This window comes from Pongo pygmaeus, chromosome 4, assembly GCF_028885625.2.
Source record: "Pongo pygmaeus isolate AG05252 chromosome 4, NHGRI_mPonPyg2-v2.0_pri, whole genome shotgun sequence".
Classification (NCBI taxonomy): Eukaryota; Metazoa; Chordata; class Mammalia; order Primates; family Hominidae; genus Pongo; species Pongo pygmaeus.
The window spans coordinates 173,726,955-173,743,350 of NC_072377.2; the positions used below are offsets into that span (position 1 = coordinate 173,726,955).

Genomic DNA, 16,396 nt, shown 5'->3' on the forward strand with positions numbered 1-16,396 from the left:
TCAGTGGTGATTATTAACTTTCCTTTCAGAAAGCCTTTTGAGTGGCTAAGACTAGGTTACATGCCTCTCACTTGCATCCCCATGGCTCTTCTCTCAGGTGTCACTCTGCATTGTAGTTGCTTACTTATTTCCCCTTCTAGACCAAGAGCTCCCTGAGGGCAGCAGTTGTGTCTCATTCACTGTTTGTTTTCTTTCCCCCCTCCAGAGTTAAGCACAGCAACTAACCCGTAGCAGGTATTCAGGAAAGCATAAATAAGAGAATGATCTTGAACAAGTCACTAAACCTCTCTGAATCTGTCTTGTCTTTTTTTTTTGAGACCGAATCCCGAATCTCGAATCTCGCTCTGTGGCCAAGGCGGGAGTGCAGTGGTGTGATCTCTGCTCACTGCAAGCTCCGCCTCCCAGGTTCAGGCTATTCTCCTGCCTCAGCCTACCGAGTAGCTGGGACTACAGGCACCCGCCACTACGCCCAGCTAATTTTTTGTAGTTTTGGTGGAGACGAGGTTTCACCATGTTAGCCAAGATGGTCTCGATCTCCTGACCTCATGATCCACCCGCCTCGGCCTCCCAAAGTGCTGGGATTACAGGCGTGAACCATCATGCCCGGCCTGTCTTTTCTTCTTATAAATGAAACATTTGGACAGAAAAATTTTCAATATTCACCCTTCAATCCTAAATTCTGCAATTAAACTTTTGTTTACTTATTTTTATTTTAGAGATATCAAAGTGCCAACCCTGGACCACGGTTGGGAGGTCACAATGAGTCACCTTCTGGCTCAGCAGAATTTTCTGATGCTCTAATACCTGGTCAAAAGTGGAATAGAGTTGCCTGGTAAGGGAGTGAGCTCTTTGTCTCAGAAGGTAATCAAGCAAAGGGCTCCCTTGCGGGGATGTTTTAAGGAGAATTCAGGCAATTGGTAGAGCAGTGATGAACAGCCCCGTGTGTATAAACAGCACAATTCTTACTTCAGGGACTAGGAGCTAAAAATACTGAGGATGGTGAATGATAAAGGATGGTGAATGATAATCCCACTGGCTCCTTCGTGAGCACACGCTGAAATTGCCTGCCCAGAGCTAACTGATTCCAGGTGGCCCTCCTGCGACTGGGGCAAGACAGTTGGGACCACACGCATAGAAGGCATGTGACTTGGTATGGAGCAAAGATCAGGGAATGCATGGATCCCCTAAGAAGGATGAAGATGTCCACAAGAATGTTCTCTTTTTGCTATTTTCAGATTCGGAGCCAAGTAGAGAAAGCATTTTTCACACAATGTTTTGTACTCAGGGCTAAAAGACCACCCTCCTGTTGTGCTCTCCTGAAATGTATTTGTATCCACCCATACACGCACACTCTCTCTCTCTCTCTCTCTCTCTCTCTTAAATGTCAGTTTTCTCTTCCTGCTTTCCAGATCACTTTTTGGCCTTTGTCTACGTCCAAACTAAACCTTGACGCTCATTCTTCTTCCTGCCGCAAACACCCAACATCTCTGGGTCTCTGGTCACTTCTGAAAGTTTAATTAAAAGAATGAAACCCCTCAGAAATGAGGAAAGAATATATAAATGTTCAAATGCAGTTGTAGATAATGTAATTCCTGATTTTAAAAAGCCAATCTTTCTTCCAACTCTCTAAGTTGTAAATATGTTACCATCTTCATTCATCTTTATTGATTTATTATTTCTTTTGAAATAAGGTCTTGCTCTGTGTTACCCAGGCTGGAGTGCAGTAGCTCAATCACTGCTTACTGCAGCCTCCACCTGCCTGCCTCAATTGATCTTCCCACCTCAGCCTCCTGAGTAGCTGGGACTACAGGCACACACCACTATGCTCGGCTAATTTTTGTATTTTTAGTAGAGACAGGGTTTCACCATATTGGTCAGGCTGGTCTTGAACTCCTGACTTCAGGTGATCCACCCGCCTTGGCCTCCCGAAGTGCTGGGATTACAGGCATGAGCCACCATGCCCGGTTTTCATTCATCTTCAACTTTGACTTCATTTGTTATAGAAATGACTTTATATAAACATTAACTATCACATTTTTTTCATTTGCTCTCTTACAGTCTTCATAGGTATAAATGTTTACAAGTTATAATTGTAACATATATACAAGTTAGGTTTATTTCTCCATGTAACGCTATGCGATAAGCACTTTCCCACATTGCTATCTAGTTTTCATCTTTGCCTCTTTTAATAATTACACTTCATTGACTGGTTGCCTCATGGTTTCCTTAAACATTTCCCCACTATGGCCCTTGTAGGTAATATTTAAAATTTAGGTTAAAAATAACAGCACAACAAAGATTTTAATCCACAGAACCTTTCCCTCATTTTGGATGATTTCTTTAACCTAAATTCCTAGGTGTGTAATTAGTGGGAGAAAGGATACAAATATCGTAAAAGAAATGTAGCCCATAAACATTTTTACTTTTCCTGAATTGGCCCTTAGGCAGAAAATGGTTGCTCCCCACTGAGGTAGATGGTTGGACTGAGGTGCTCTAAGATCCCTTTTTATGCACAAGATCTCATGATTCTAAAATGATGATGCTAAAAGCCTATTAATTCTTTTTTTTCTTTTGAGACAGGGTCTGGCTTTATTGCCCAGACTAGAATGCAATGGCGTGATCTCAGCTCACTGCAACCTCCGCCTCCCAGGCTCAAACCATCCTCCCACCTCTGCCTCTCAAGTAGCTGGGACTACAGGTGCATGTTACCATGCCTGGCTAATTTTTTGAATTTTTTGGTAGAGACAGGGTTTTGCCATGTTGCCCAGGCTAGTCTTGAAGTCCTGGGCTGAAGTAATCCTCCCACCTTGGCCTCTCAAAGTGCTGGGATTACAGGTGTAAGCCACCATGCTGGGGCAAGCCTTCTAATTCATATTTCAAGAAGCAAATGCCAGCGTGTTGTATGGTTACTTGTACCGCTGATGAACTCACGGCAGTAGTGTGCCAGACTGGGACAAACAAGATGTCGAGGAAGGAGAAAACCCTGGTCAGGCTGGTGGTGTTCACCCCATCACCCCCACCACCCCAAAAGACAGATGGATGGGCAAACATTTTCTCTTCCTCTTACATATTGAGTTGCCCCAACCATCACTACTCTAATTATGAACAGATGCATGCAGATTCCTTAAAATTGGCAGGTCCCACCTCCTGGCAGCGAACCCACGCACAGAACTGTTAGACTGGGATGGAAGACAATAGGTTGGGATTGAGGGGGAATGGTAGGAGAAGGAAGGGGGAGCAGGTCCGGCTTCAGCCCTGGCCAGTGAAAAAAGTCCATCTCCTGCTGTGTTCAACTGGAAACAGGGAAATGGTTGTGCTGATGTTTCCATTCTCAAACTCCCCAGAGAAGGTGGATAATAAATAAGTGACAATAACAGATTGCACACTGTCAGCACGGGCACTTCTTTGCCCCCAGAGAATTGATTTTTAATAACAGCGCAGATGACATGTGGCGGGAGTTGTCGCTGACACCGGTGTTTTGTGGGCCTCAATAAATCACATCAGCCTGGAGGCTCTGAGATGGACTAGCTTGTTGGGTGCTGTTTGTGGATTGCTACTCAGCGCTGGAATGGGTCCTGGGTCCCAGGAGGCTGGATTCTGCAACTTCCTGACTGCTAGACCTTGGCTACTTCACCAGTCTGGGCCTCAGTTTCTCCATGTTTAAAATGGGCAGAATTGTCTTGGTCTCACAGCAGTGTTGCAAAAGGTTAGACGAAGAAAACTGTCCCATAAAATACGTTGATCACTATTATAGTAATAATGATCTAGAAAGTCAGGAAGTTGACAGGTTTGGGGGCGGAGTATCTGGCATCTCTGTTTTCATGAATAGCATTCAAGGGTGATATTCAAAGGACCAAAGGAATTCAAAGGAATGTGCTAATAAAACAGAAGCAAGACGGGAAGGCACAAAAATCAGGTGTTAATCAGGCCCAGGGTTGGGGGTGGTGGTGGGGTGCCTTCCTGCCCTAGCAAGCTGTGATATAAGAATAATAACAAGTGAATATTTGTTAAGCATTTACAGTGCCAGAGCTGTGCTAAGTACTTCATATACAGTATCTCATTTAATCCTCATAAAACCCTGTGAGGCAATTACCATAATTATCTGATTTTATGGATGAGAAGACACTCAGCTACCCATGTGTAGGGCAGGGCCAGGCAGGCGAGCAGAGTGGGCCGGGTGTGGAGGCTGCAGCCTGCACAACTCTGTTTAAAGGGGCAGGGCTGCTCAGCCATGCAGGAATGCAGAGGCAGGGCCCTGGTATGGCCAGGTCTCTCAATTTTCCACAAGAATATAGAGAGTGGGATTTGTGGAAGAAATCTCCTGATATTTAAATGTTGACAGCTTATTAAGCTTTGTGTTTTTAAAAGGACACTCTATGAGCCAACCCCATAATTGCTAACTGATAGCTGTCTGTGAGCTGGACGGGGCCCCTGGGTTTCCAGCTTGTGATCTCTGGGGTAGGAGCTGTTTTCATGCAGAGGTTCACCATGTTGCATCGCCCCTCTGAGGAAACAACTGTAAACAGAATGATCATCGAAACGTGGCTATGGCCACACACTCTGCTCAATACTACAGGGTAAAATACAATTGCATATCCTAATCCTCACAAGGGAGGTGCTATTGATCCCATTTTACACATAAAGAAGCAGAAAGTTGAAGGGGCTCAGTGATTTGCTCAAGGTTCCACAGTGGTAGTGGGCTGGACCCTGGGAATGGCAGACTCTCAAGGGTAGCTCTCTCTACTCCACTGAGCAAATAAGGGTGCTGGGTAGGAAGGTGTGTTTGGGGGTGGAGTAGGCTTTGGGCAAAGGAGAGTAGGGAAGGGGAGTGCTTAGTCTGCTTCCTGCTGTCACTCAGCAATATGTAAGTCAAAAGCAGCATGCTGGGGTACTCACAGCACTCGCAGGGACCGCAGCCCGTTGAAGGCATGGATGGGGATGCACCTCAGCCGGTTGTAGCTCAGGATCCTGTGGAAAAGGAGGCACATGCCCTGTTATGTCTTTCTATTCTCTACCATGCGTAGGCGCACTGTTCATGTTGTGAACCAAAGCAAATGGCTTATCTTTTTAATGTTGATATATTGACAGAACATCCACTAAAGGGACAAGAAACCTCTTCACCAATCCAGGGAGCGCACTGGCTTTATTTCCTCAGTTTACTCAAGTTCTGTGGCAGGCTGGCTTTCTAACCAGCTTGTTCATCACCTCTCTCTCCTGTCCAATGATGAGTGCTCACAATGTGCAAAACTAATGGGAAATAAATGGGTCTGAGCAAAATATAATTGTGTAGGAAAACCATTTACTGGGAAAGAAAATTCACAAACCACAAAAGGTATTCCTAAGACAGCCTTCTTCAGAAGCGATGAGGTTCTAGTTCCTCTCTAACTGTCTGGACAGTGGGGGGCTTCCTACTTTATCTTCCTTCTGATGATTAAGGTGTATCTTATGCTAGGGCAGCCATAGGCCTGAGGGTCATTAGGGCAGAGAACCTAGTCCTGCTGGGAGGGCAGGAAAGAGTGACCATCTACTGCTAGGCCCATGGGCATGGTAAACACAGCATCTCAGTGTACTCACAGAGTGGAGAGGTGAGACATGTTACTGAAGGTGTAATTGGTCAGCATGCTGATGCTGTTGTTGCTCAGGTCACTAGGAAAAGTAAAACAGAGGGGTCATGCTTTTTTCTTAGCTGCATCTGTAGGAGGCCATTCCCAAGTATCACACATACCTGCCATCCACCCACCCATCTACCCATCCACCCATCCACCCACCTATTCATTAATTCACTCACTCATCTATCCATCCTGCTGCTGGCCTATTTATCTACTCTCACACTCACCCATCCACTTGCCCATCCATCCATCTACCCACCCACCCATTCACCCATCTACCCCTGCCATATTTATCATATTTATCCCACACACTCACCTACCTGCCTGCCCATTCATCCATCCTACCCTCCCTTCCTCCCTCCCACCATCCATCCACCCACTTATCCACCTGCTCATTCATCCAAATGGTCATTTTCTATTCAAACACTTATTCAATCATTCAAGCAATTGTCGTTCATTTATCCATTTATTCACTTATGCAGCTAGTTAATCATTCGGTTACATGACTATTCATCCATTTCATTGTACCAACAAAATATAATACATATAATAACAATCTCTCCTTGTTTTAGTACTTTTTTCCCCTGATTAATTCTTTTCACTGTCCCTCTATCCCCCTTCTCTTCTGGCATTCATTTACTCCATCTTATCAGGTTCTCTCTTAGGAGGACTGAGGTTGGTGGGGGTGCAGTCCTCTGCCAGCTGCAACCTTGAGCTTCCCTGCGGGGATAAACATCCAGAGCTGTGGCAATGTTAGCTGCACATTAGAATCACCTGGGGAGCTTTTAAATCCTCTGATGCCTGAGTTCCATGCCCAGCTATTCTGATTTAATTGATCTAGCATGGGCTTGAGCATCAGTAGTTTAAAAAAAAAAAAACAAAACTGCTCAGGTGATTCCTCTAATCAGCTGATGGTGAGGACCATTGCTTTAGAGCAGTGGTTCTCAACTGGGGGCACTTGTGCTCCCTCAATGACATTTGGCAATGTCTGGAGATATTTCTGGTTGTCAATACTGGGGGAAGTATGACTGGCATCTAGTGGGTAGAGGCCAGGGATGTTGTTAAACATCCTATAATGTCTGTGACAGCCTCCCAACAACCAATAATTAACCCCAATGTCCATAGTTCCGAGGTTGAGAAATCCTTATCTAGAGCCTGGTTTCAGGAGTTTATAGGAATCCATCCCACAGAGAGATGGTATCCTTTCACCTTTTCTCAGTGGGTCTCCTACTTTCCCAAGGGTAATGCTCTTTCATTCTGCAAGATCTCCCACTTTCCCTTTGTAGACTGGCTTCTGGTCCTCCTAAGCAGACAAAGGCATCTTTCAATTACCACTTGCATCAGCCTGCAGCTCTGTTCTCTCTTACCATCCACTTCAGTTTCCTGAGCAACCCCAGCAGGGAAAAATAAACATCCCACCCAATACTGGGCTCCTTACATAAGCGTCAGGTGTCGGAGGGCAGACAGCTCTCTGGGCACGGCTGTTAGGTGATTTCCTTCCAGGTACCTGAAAGAGGTGCAGAGTGACAACACCTGAGAAAGAGACACTGTACAAATTCTCACCTTTTCAGAGAAGACTCCCTGACTTTCCAGGCTGGATTAGGTCCCTCTTTTACTCTTAGAGCCTCCCTCCCCAACTTCAAAGCATTACTATATTTGTCATTTAATATTTATTTGATTAGCCAATGAATGACATTTTTTCTCCACTGGACTTATACATTTCATGTTGGCAGGATTCTTGTCTAAAATTGCCCACCGTTGGATCCTCCCATGGCTGTTTACAGAGCTGATACATAGTAGGTATTCAATAAATATTTGTTTAATAAATAAAGCACTCATTTTATACTCAGCACTCACAATATCCTTATGTGGCAGGAAGTCACAGTTGAAGAAAAGTTCAGAGATGTTAAAACACTTGCCCAAGGTCATGCAGCAAGCAAGTGGTTGAGCTAGGACTTGAACCCAACGCCATAACCACAATTCCACACTTAGCTTCCGGAAGCTGTTGGGAGAACTGAGCCAGGCATGATTAAGAACCCTAATTCAATGTTGACTATCTCTGATGTACATTTGGAAACTGAGGAAACGGGGGGCTATCTCTGTTGCTGGAGCACTGTACTACAGTTCCCAGCAGAAGGACCACATGGCAGGAGGGGACAGGGGTTCAGAGTGAGGTTGCACCCAACAGATGGGGACTCCTTCCAGACAGGCAAAGGCTGAGCTTAGACCTGCCTGGATTCAGCATCCTACACTGACCTGCTCACCTAGGATGAAGCCACCTCCTTAGAGACTCAAGTGTGGCTTAAGACAAGAAAGTCTGATTGTAATTATGTAATCATGAATTAAAAAGGTTATTCCTACCTATAAATAAAAGTTAATGCTATCCTCAAGCAAGGACAGGCCAATTCATTCACTCCCACCCTTGCTGTAAACCCCTTTTTCCAGGCTTTCTGTTGCTCTCAGGACAAAGCTGAAGAACATTTAAGATGGCTTACAAGAACTGCTTTGATCTCCTTGGTGATCTAAAGCTCCCAAAGCATCCTCTCTTATAAGAGTCAACACATAGCCACTGCTGTCCATTTGTCAAGTGTCTGCCTTAAGCTCCATGAGGCTAGACCTAGGTCTATCTCTTGCTAGCCTGATGCTTCTCAAACTTCAACATACATGCAGATCACCTGGATTTTGCTAGACCACAGATTCTGACCCTAGGTCTGGGGTAAGGTTGGAGAATCTGCATTTCTAATGAGCTCCTGAGTGATGGTGGTGACTGCTGGTCTGCAGACCACATTTTGAGTAATAAGGTGCTAGCACATGACCTGGTGTCCAGTAGACCTACCACAAAATGACTGAATGGGATAGAAATGGGTTAAAACAGAATATGGGTCAAGGTGTCGATGACTGAACCAGCCTTAGCTTTAAGGCCACATTGGAACATACATTATCTTTAATTGTTTACTTAAGACCCAGTAACTTTCCTCCTATGGCTGGCCCCTGGGGACTCTCATGGCACAGGATGCTGGACTGGACCTAATAAGGTCTTAGGTGGCCATGGCATATTGGACTGATGTCCTTTTGGTTTGATCCTTGGTTGTGTACCATTATGGGCCAAGAGCTATACTAGATCCTGGGGGAAATACAGAGATGAACCAGATTCCATTTCTGTCTCAGGGAGCCTAAAATTCAGTCATGCACATGCTTAGATTGTGCCCTCAGACAGCCAAGAGAAATACATTCATTCATGCATGCATTAATTAAAGCCCAAGTATTTATTGAACGATTATGATGTACCAAGTATCGTATATACTGGTGAATAAGAGCCATGATGCCTGCTTTCAGGCAATTAAAAATCAAATATAGGTGGAGAGGGAGGCAGGGAGGGAGGGAGGGAGGGAGAGGGAGGCAGGGAGGGAGGCAGGGAGGGAGAGGGAGGCAGGGAGGCAGGGAGGGAGAGGGAGGCAGGGAGGGAGGGAGGGAGAGGGAGGCAGGGAGGGAGGGAGGGAGAGGGAGGCAGGGAGGGAGAGGGAGGCAGGGAGGGAGGGAGGGAGGGAGAGGGAGGCAGGGAGGGAGGGAGGGAGGGAGAGGGAGGCAGGGAGGGAGGGAGGGAGAGGGAGGGAGGGAGGGAGAGGGAGGCAGGGAGGGAGGGAGGGAGAGGGAGGCAGGGAGGGAGGGAGGGAGAGGGAGGCAGGGAGGGAGGGAGGGAGAGGGAGGCAGGGAGGGAGGGAGGGAGAGGGAGGCAGGGAGGGAGGGAGAGGGAGGCAGGGAGGGAGGGAGGGAGAGGGAGGCAGGGAGGGAGGGAGGGAGAGGGAGGCAGGGAGGGAGGGAGGGAGAGGGAGGCAGGGAGGGAGGGAGGGAGAGGGAGGCAGGGAGGGAGGGAGGGAGAGGGAGGCAGGGAGGGAGGGAGGGAGAGGGAGGCAGGGAGGGAAGGCGGGAGGGAGAGGGAGGCAGGGAGGGAAGGCGGGAGGGAGAGGGAGGCAGGGAGGGAAGGCGGGAGGGAGAGGGAGGCAGGGAGGGAAGGCGGGAGGGAGAGGGAGGCAGGGAGGGAAGGCGGGAGGGAGAGGGAGGCAGGGAGGGAAGGCGGGAGGGAGAGGGAGGCAGGGAGGGAAGGCGGGAGGGAGAGGGAGGCAGGGAGGGAAGGCGGGAGGGAGAGGGAGGCAGGGAGGGAAGGCGGGAGGGAGAGGGAGGCAGGGAGGGAAGGCGGGAGGGAGAGGGAGGCAGGGAGGGAAGGCGGGAGGGAGAGGGAGGCAGGGAGGGAAGGCGGGAGGGAAGGAGGGAGGGAGAGGGAGGCAGGGAGGGAAGGAGGGAGGGAGAGGGAGGCAGGGAGGGAAGGAGGGAGGGAGAGGGAGGCAGGGGGAGAGGGAGGCAGGGAGGGAAGGAGGGAGGGAGAGGGAGGCAGGGAGGCAGGGAGGGAGAGGGAGGCAGGGAGGCAGGGAGGGAGAGGGAGGCAGGGAGGGAGAGGGAGGCAGGGAGGCAGGGAGGGAGAGGGAGGCAGGGAGGCAGGGAGGGAGAGGGAGGCAGGGAGGCAGTGAGGGAGAGGGAGGCAGGGAGGCAGGGAGGGAGAGGGAGGCAGGGAGGGAGGGAGGGAGAGGGAGGCAGGGAGGGAGGGAGAGGGAGGCAGGGAGGGAGGGAGGGAGAGGGAGGCAGGGAGGGAGGGAGGGAGAGGGAGGCAGGGAGGGAGGGAGGGAGAGGGAGGCAGGGAGGGAGGGAGGGAGAGGGAGGCAGGGAGGCAGGGAGGGAGGGAGAGGGAGGGAGAGGGAGGCAGGGAGGGAGGGAGGGAGAGGGAGGCAGGGAGGGAGGGAGGGAGAGGGAGGCAGGGAGGGAGGGAGGGAGAGGGAGGCAGGGAGGGAGGGAGGGAGAGGGAGGCAGGGAGGGAGGGAGGGAGAGGGAGGCAGGGAGGGAGGGAGGGAGAGGGAGGCAGGGAGGGAGGGAGGGAGAGGGAGGCAGGGAGGGAGGGAGGGAGAGGGAGGCAGGGAGGGAGGGAGAGGGAGGCAGGGAGGGAGGGAGGGAGAGGGAGGCAGGGAGGGAGGGAGGGAGAGGGAGGCAGGGAGGGAGGGAGGGAGAGGGAGGCAGGGAGGGAGGGAGGGAGAGGGAGGCAGGGAGGGAGGGAGGGAGGGAGGGAGAGGGAGGCAGGGAGGGAGGGAGGGAGGGAGAGGGAGGCAGGGAGGGAGGGAGGGAGGCAGGGAGGGAGGGAGGGAGGCAGGGAGGGAGGGAGGGAGGGAGGCAGGGAGGGAGGGAGGGAGGGAGGCAGGGAGGGAGGGGGAGGGAGGGAGGGAGGGAGGGAGGGGGGGAGGGAGGGAGGGAGGGGGAGGGAGGGAGGGAGGGAGGGGGAGGGAGGGAGGGAGGGAGGGAGGGAGGGGGAGGGAGGGAGGGAGGGAGAGGGAGGGAGGGAGGGAGAGGGAGGGAGGGAGGGAGAGGGAGGGAGGGAGGGAGGGAGAGGGAGGGAGGGAGGGAGGGAGAGGGAGGGAGGGAGAGGGAGGGAGGGAGGGAGGGAGAGGGAGGGAGGGAGGGAGGGAGGGAGGGAGAGGGAGGGAGGGAGGGAGGGAGGGAGGGAGGGAGAGGGAGGGAGGGAGGGAGGGAGGGAGAGGGAGGGAGGGAGGGAGGGAGGGAGAGGGAGGCAGGGAGGGAAAAGAGGGAGAGGGAGGCAGGTTGGGAAAGAGGGAGAGGGAGGCAGGGAGGGAGGGAGAGAGTGTGTGCACGAGAGTAAGCAGTCAGATATATAAAGAAATATAAATTATGAATTGCAATCTGTGCTTTCTTGGGAAGGAGCAAGGAAACACCAAGGGGCTTACTGCAGAAAGATGCAGTTGAGGGGCCAGGCGTGGTGGCTCATGCCTGTAATCCCAATACCTTGGGAAGCTGAGGCGTGTGGATCACTTGAGGTCAGGAGTTTGAGACCAGCCTGGCCACCATGGTGAAACCCCCCTCCTAAAAATACAAAAAAAAAAAAAAAAAACCAACAAAACAAAAATACAAAAAATACAGCTGGTTGTGGAGGCACATGCCTGTAATCCCAGCTGCTCAGGAGGCTGAGGCAGGAGAATCGCTTAAACCCAGGAGGCAGAGGTTGCAGTGAGCCAAGATTGCACTACTACTCTCCAGCCTGGGCGACAAAGCAAGACTGTGTCTCAAAAAAAAAAAAAAAAAAAAAAAAAAAAGAAATATGCTGGCCGGGCACGGTGGCTCACTCTTGTAATCCCAACACTTAGGGAGGCTGAGGCGGGTGGATCACTTGAGGTCAGGAGTTTGAGACCAACCTGGCCAACATGGCAAATCCCCGTCTCTACTAAAAATACAAAAATTAGCTAGGTGTGGTGGTGCGTGCCTGTAGTCCCAGCTACTAGGGAGGCTGAGGCAGGAGAATCGTTTGAACCCAGAAGGCCAAGGTGGCAGTGAGCCGAGATGGTGCCACTGCACTCTAGCCTGGGCAACAGAGCGAGACTCCATCTCAAAAAAAAAAAAAAAAAAAGATGCACAGCTGAGGAGGACATATTTTCAGATGAGGATTGGTAGGTGAAAAGGGTAAAGACTTGGAAAGAGCAGGGGAGGTGGAAGAGTCTGGCAAGAATGCAGCCTGTGGACAGTCCAGAGCTTGAGTTCCAAGGCAGAGAAGGCAGGCTGAGGGGCTGAAGTCTCATGGGCCAGGAGAGGACAGTGGGAGACAGGGTAGATCACGCTGAGGGCTTGGAGGTTATTTTATTCAAAGCACAATGAGAGGCCATGACTGCAGACAAGGGCAGAGGCTGGTGTTGCAGAGCTTCCTCAGGCCTCTCATCTGTACTCACCCTCTGCTCTCCCTGCATGAAAGGCTGCAGGGTATTTGCATTCTGAGTGAATGCTTGCCCTATTCCCCAACAGGGGCAGGGGCTCAGCTGTTGGCGGGAAGGAGCAGACACTGGGAGGGGGTACTTGTCCAGCTTATTCCTTTGGGCAGGGAGGCTCTGCTCTGTGCAGGCTGAAGAAGGCGAGGACAAACTGTTGGGCCATCATTCACACACCTGCAGGAAGTGTTCTGTGGACAGTGTGGCTATGGGGAGCTTGGAGACAGGAGCTGGAGGAATGAGCAGGACAGGCAGAGAGGCACTGGTCCAGGGAGCATCTCTTCTCCAGGGAGATCCGAGGGAGTTGCTGGGAAGGGGTTTGACCTGAGATTGACAGTGGCTTCCCACCTTCTATGCTGCTCATTCTATGCTACCACTACTGGGGCCCAAAGACTGGCTGAGTTTCCATGTAAATCTCCAGCTAAACTTCACCACCACCTCAACTAATAATGGTACCCTAAGTCACTGAGGATGTGATTATAGAGACCACTGATCCTATGCCCTGCTGAGGAATTCATACAAAGATCACACTACCACAGGCACTCAAAATCAAAGCCGAAGTATCTTAATCAACAACATATATATATATATCCTCAGAGAAAATTCTCCCCTACAAAAGCAATTTCAAACAATTAGAACAAGTGACTGCTATACCAGATGTGCAGAATCCAAGGAAGGACACAGGAAACATGAAAAAGCAGGGAAATATGATGCTACCAAAGGACCACAATTGTCCAGCAACAGATCCCAATCAAAAAGAATTCCTTGAAATGCCAGGTAAAGAATTCAAAATGTTATTCTTAAAGAAGCTCAATGAGATGCAAGAGAAATCTGAAAACCAACACAAAGAAATTAAAAAATCAATCTAGGCTATAAATAAGAAATTTCCAAGGAGACAGACATCTTTAAAAAAATAACCAAAGCCCAGGTGCAGTGGCTCAGGCCTGTAATTCTAGCACTTTGGGAGGCCGGCGGGAGGATTGCTTGAGCCCAGGAATTTGAGACCAGCCGGCGCAACATAGTGAGACCCTGTATTTACAAAAAATAAAAAGTTAGCTGGGCAAGGTAGCATGTGCCTGTGGTCCCAGCTACTAGGGAGGCTGAGGTGGGAGGATTGCTTGAGCCTGGAAGGTCAAGGCTGTAGTGAGCTGTGATCACACTACTGCATTTCAGCTTGAGTGACAGAGTTAGACCCTGTCTCAAAAAAACAAACAAACAAAAAGCCAATTCAGAAATTCTGAAACTAAAAAATTAATTGAAGGAAATACAAAATACATTAGAAAATTTCAATAATAGACTAGAACAAGCAGAAGAAAGAATCTCAGAACTTGAAGACAGGTCTTTGGAAATAATCCAGTCAGACAAAAATAAGGAAAAAGAATAAAAAGAATGAACAAAGGCTTTGAGATATGTGAGAGTACATAAAGTGACCAAACTTATGAATTGTTGATATTACCAAGGGGGAAAAGAGATCAAAAAGTTTAGAAAACATATTTGAGAAAGTAATTGATGAAAATTTCCGAAGTCTGTCAAGAGAGTTAGACACCCATTTACAGGAGGCCCAGAAATCTTCAGGCAAATACATTGCAAAAAGGATATCACTATAGCATATTATATTCAGAATGTTTAACATAAAAGTGAAATAAAGGATTTTAAAATTAGCAAGGGAAAAGCATGGAGTTATACACAAAGGAAACCCCTGAGACTAACAGAAGACTTTTCACAGAAACCTTACAGGTTAGAAGAGAAATGTGATGACATTTTCAAAATGCTGAAAGAAAAAAAAAACTGTCAGCCCAGAATTTTGTATTCTGCCAAAGTAAGCTTTATAAATTAAGGATAAAGTCCTTCCCTGACAAGCAAATACTAAGGGAATTTGCCACCACTAGAGCAACCCTATAGGAAATGTTCAATGAGGTCTTAAATGTGAAAATGAAAGGTCGATATTCACTATCACAAAAAATCATGAAAATATAAAATTCACAGTTCATATAAAACAATTATACAAAGGAAGAAGAGAAAGGAATCAAATGGCAACACCACAGAATTTCACCAAACCACAAAGGCAGAAAAAGGAAGAAACAAAGAATTTATAAAACAACCTGAAAACAATCAACAATATGACAGGAACAAAGCCTCACATATCAATACTAACCCTGAATATAAATGGATTAAATGCTCCATCTAAAAGATACAGATTGTCAGAATGGATAAAGAAACATGATCCAACTATATCCTGCCTACAAGAAACTTATCCTTCCCATAAAGACACAAATAGACTGAAAGTAAAGGGGTTGAAAAAGATATTCCACACAAACAGAAACCAAAAGTGAGCAGGAGTAGCTACACTTAGATAAAAAAGATATATCACATAAAACAGTAAAAAAAGACAAAAAAGGTCATTATATAATGACAAAGGGAACAATTCAGCAAGAGGATGTAATAATCCTAAATACATACACAACCAACATTGGAGAACTCAAATAACACAAAACAAATAATACTGGACCTAATGAAAGAAACAGACGACAATACAATAATAGTGGAGTCTTGGTAACACCCTACCGACAGCACTAGACAAATCACTGAGACAGAAAATCAACAAAGAAACACTGGACTTAAATTGGACTTTAGGCCAAATGGACTTAATAGACATTTACAGAAATTCTACCCAACAACTACAGAATATACATTGTTTTCACCAGCACATGGAACATTCTCCAAGGTAGACCACAAGTTAGCCCACAAAACAAGTCTTAACAGATTAAAAAACCTGAAATTATATCAAGTATTTTCTCAGATCACGGTGACATAAGGCTAGAAATCAATATCAAGACAAACTTTTGAAACTATCCAAACACATGGAAATTCAACAGCATGCTCTTGAACAACCACTGGGTCAACAAAGAAATTAAAATGAAAATTAAAAAAAATCCAAATGAATGAAAATGAAAAAACAACATACCCAAACCTATGGGATACAGCAAAAGAAGTGCTAAGAGGGAATTTAATAGCATTGAATGCCTACATCACAAAGGTAGAAAGATCACAAATTAACAACCTAACATCACACCCCAAGAAACTAGAAAAAGAAGAACAAAACAAACCCAAAGTTAGCAGCAGAAGAGAAATAACAAAGATCATGGTGAGACTAAGGATTCTAGTATGAACAATGAAACAGAAAAGAAATAACAAAAATCAGAGCAGAACTAAATGAAATGGGGACCAAAAGAACAATACAAAAGATTAACAAAAGAAAAAGTTGGTTCTTCCAAAAGATAAACAAAATTGATAAATCACTAGCTAAACTAACCAAGAAAAGAAGAGGGAAGATCCAAATAAATACAATCAGAAATGAAAAAGGAGACATTACAAATGATATTTCAGAAATACAAAAGATCATCAGACTATTATGAACAACTATACAATCACAAACTAGAAAATCTAGAGCAAATGGACAAATTCCTGTAAGCATGCAACCTCCTGAAATTGAACCAGGAATAAGTATAACTTTTGAACAGTAGACCCCTAATAAGTAGAGAGACTGAATCAGTAATACAAAATACCCCCCACTAAACTGCCACCAAAAAGCCCAGGACCATAAATCCAAAGATGGATTCATAGCTGAATTCTAACAAGCACACAAAAAACTAATATTAATCCTCCTGAAACTATTTCAAAAAATTGAGGAGGAGGTAATTCTCCCTTACTCATTCTATGAGGTCAGTATCACCCTAATACTAAAACCTGACAAGGACACAATGAAAAAAGAAAACTACAGGCTAACATCCTGAATGGACATAGACATAAAAATTCTGAAAAAAATACTAGCAAATTGAATCCAACAGCACATCAAAAAGATAATAGACCATGATCAGGTGTGATTTATTCCAGGAATGAAAGGATGCTTCAATACATGCAAATCAATAAATGTGGTTTATCACATAAACAGAAATAAGGACAAAAACCATA

At 47.2% G+C, this 16,396-nt stretch overlaps 1 protein-coding gene across 1 annotated transcript in view; it reads right to left on the bottom strand.

Annotated features, from left to right (window-relative positions):
- Window positions 1-16,396, bottom strand: part of SLIT3 (slit guidance ligand 3) — a 636,449-nt gene that overhangs the window by 51,450 nt on the left and 568,603 nt on the right. Inside the window, exons 21-23 of the mRNA XM_054486980.2 lie at window positions 7,048-7,116; window positions 5,575-5,646; window positions 4,897-4,968 (exon numbers count right to left, since the gene is read on the bottom strand). Of these exons, the coding sequence (XP_054342955.1) occupies window positions 4,897-4,968; window positions 5,575-5,646; window positions 7,048-7,116 (213 nt within the window). The remainder of the gene's footprint in view (window positions 1-4,896; window positions 4,969-5,574; window positions 5,647-7,047; window positions 7,117-16,396) is intronic.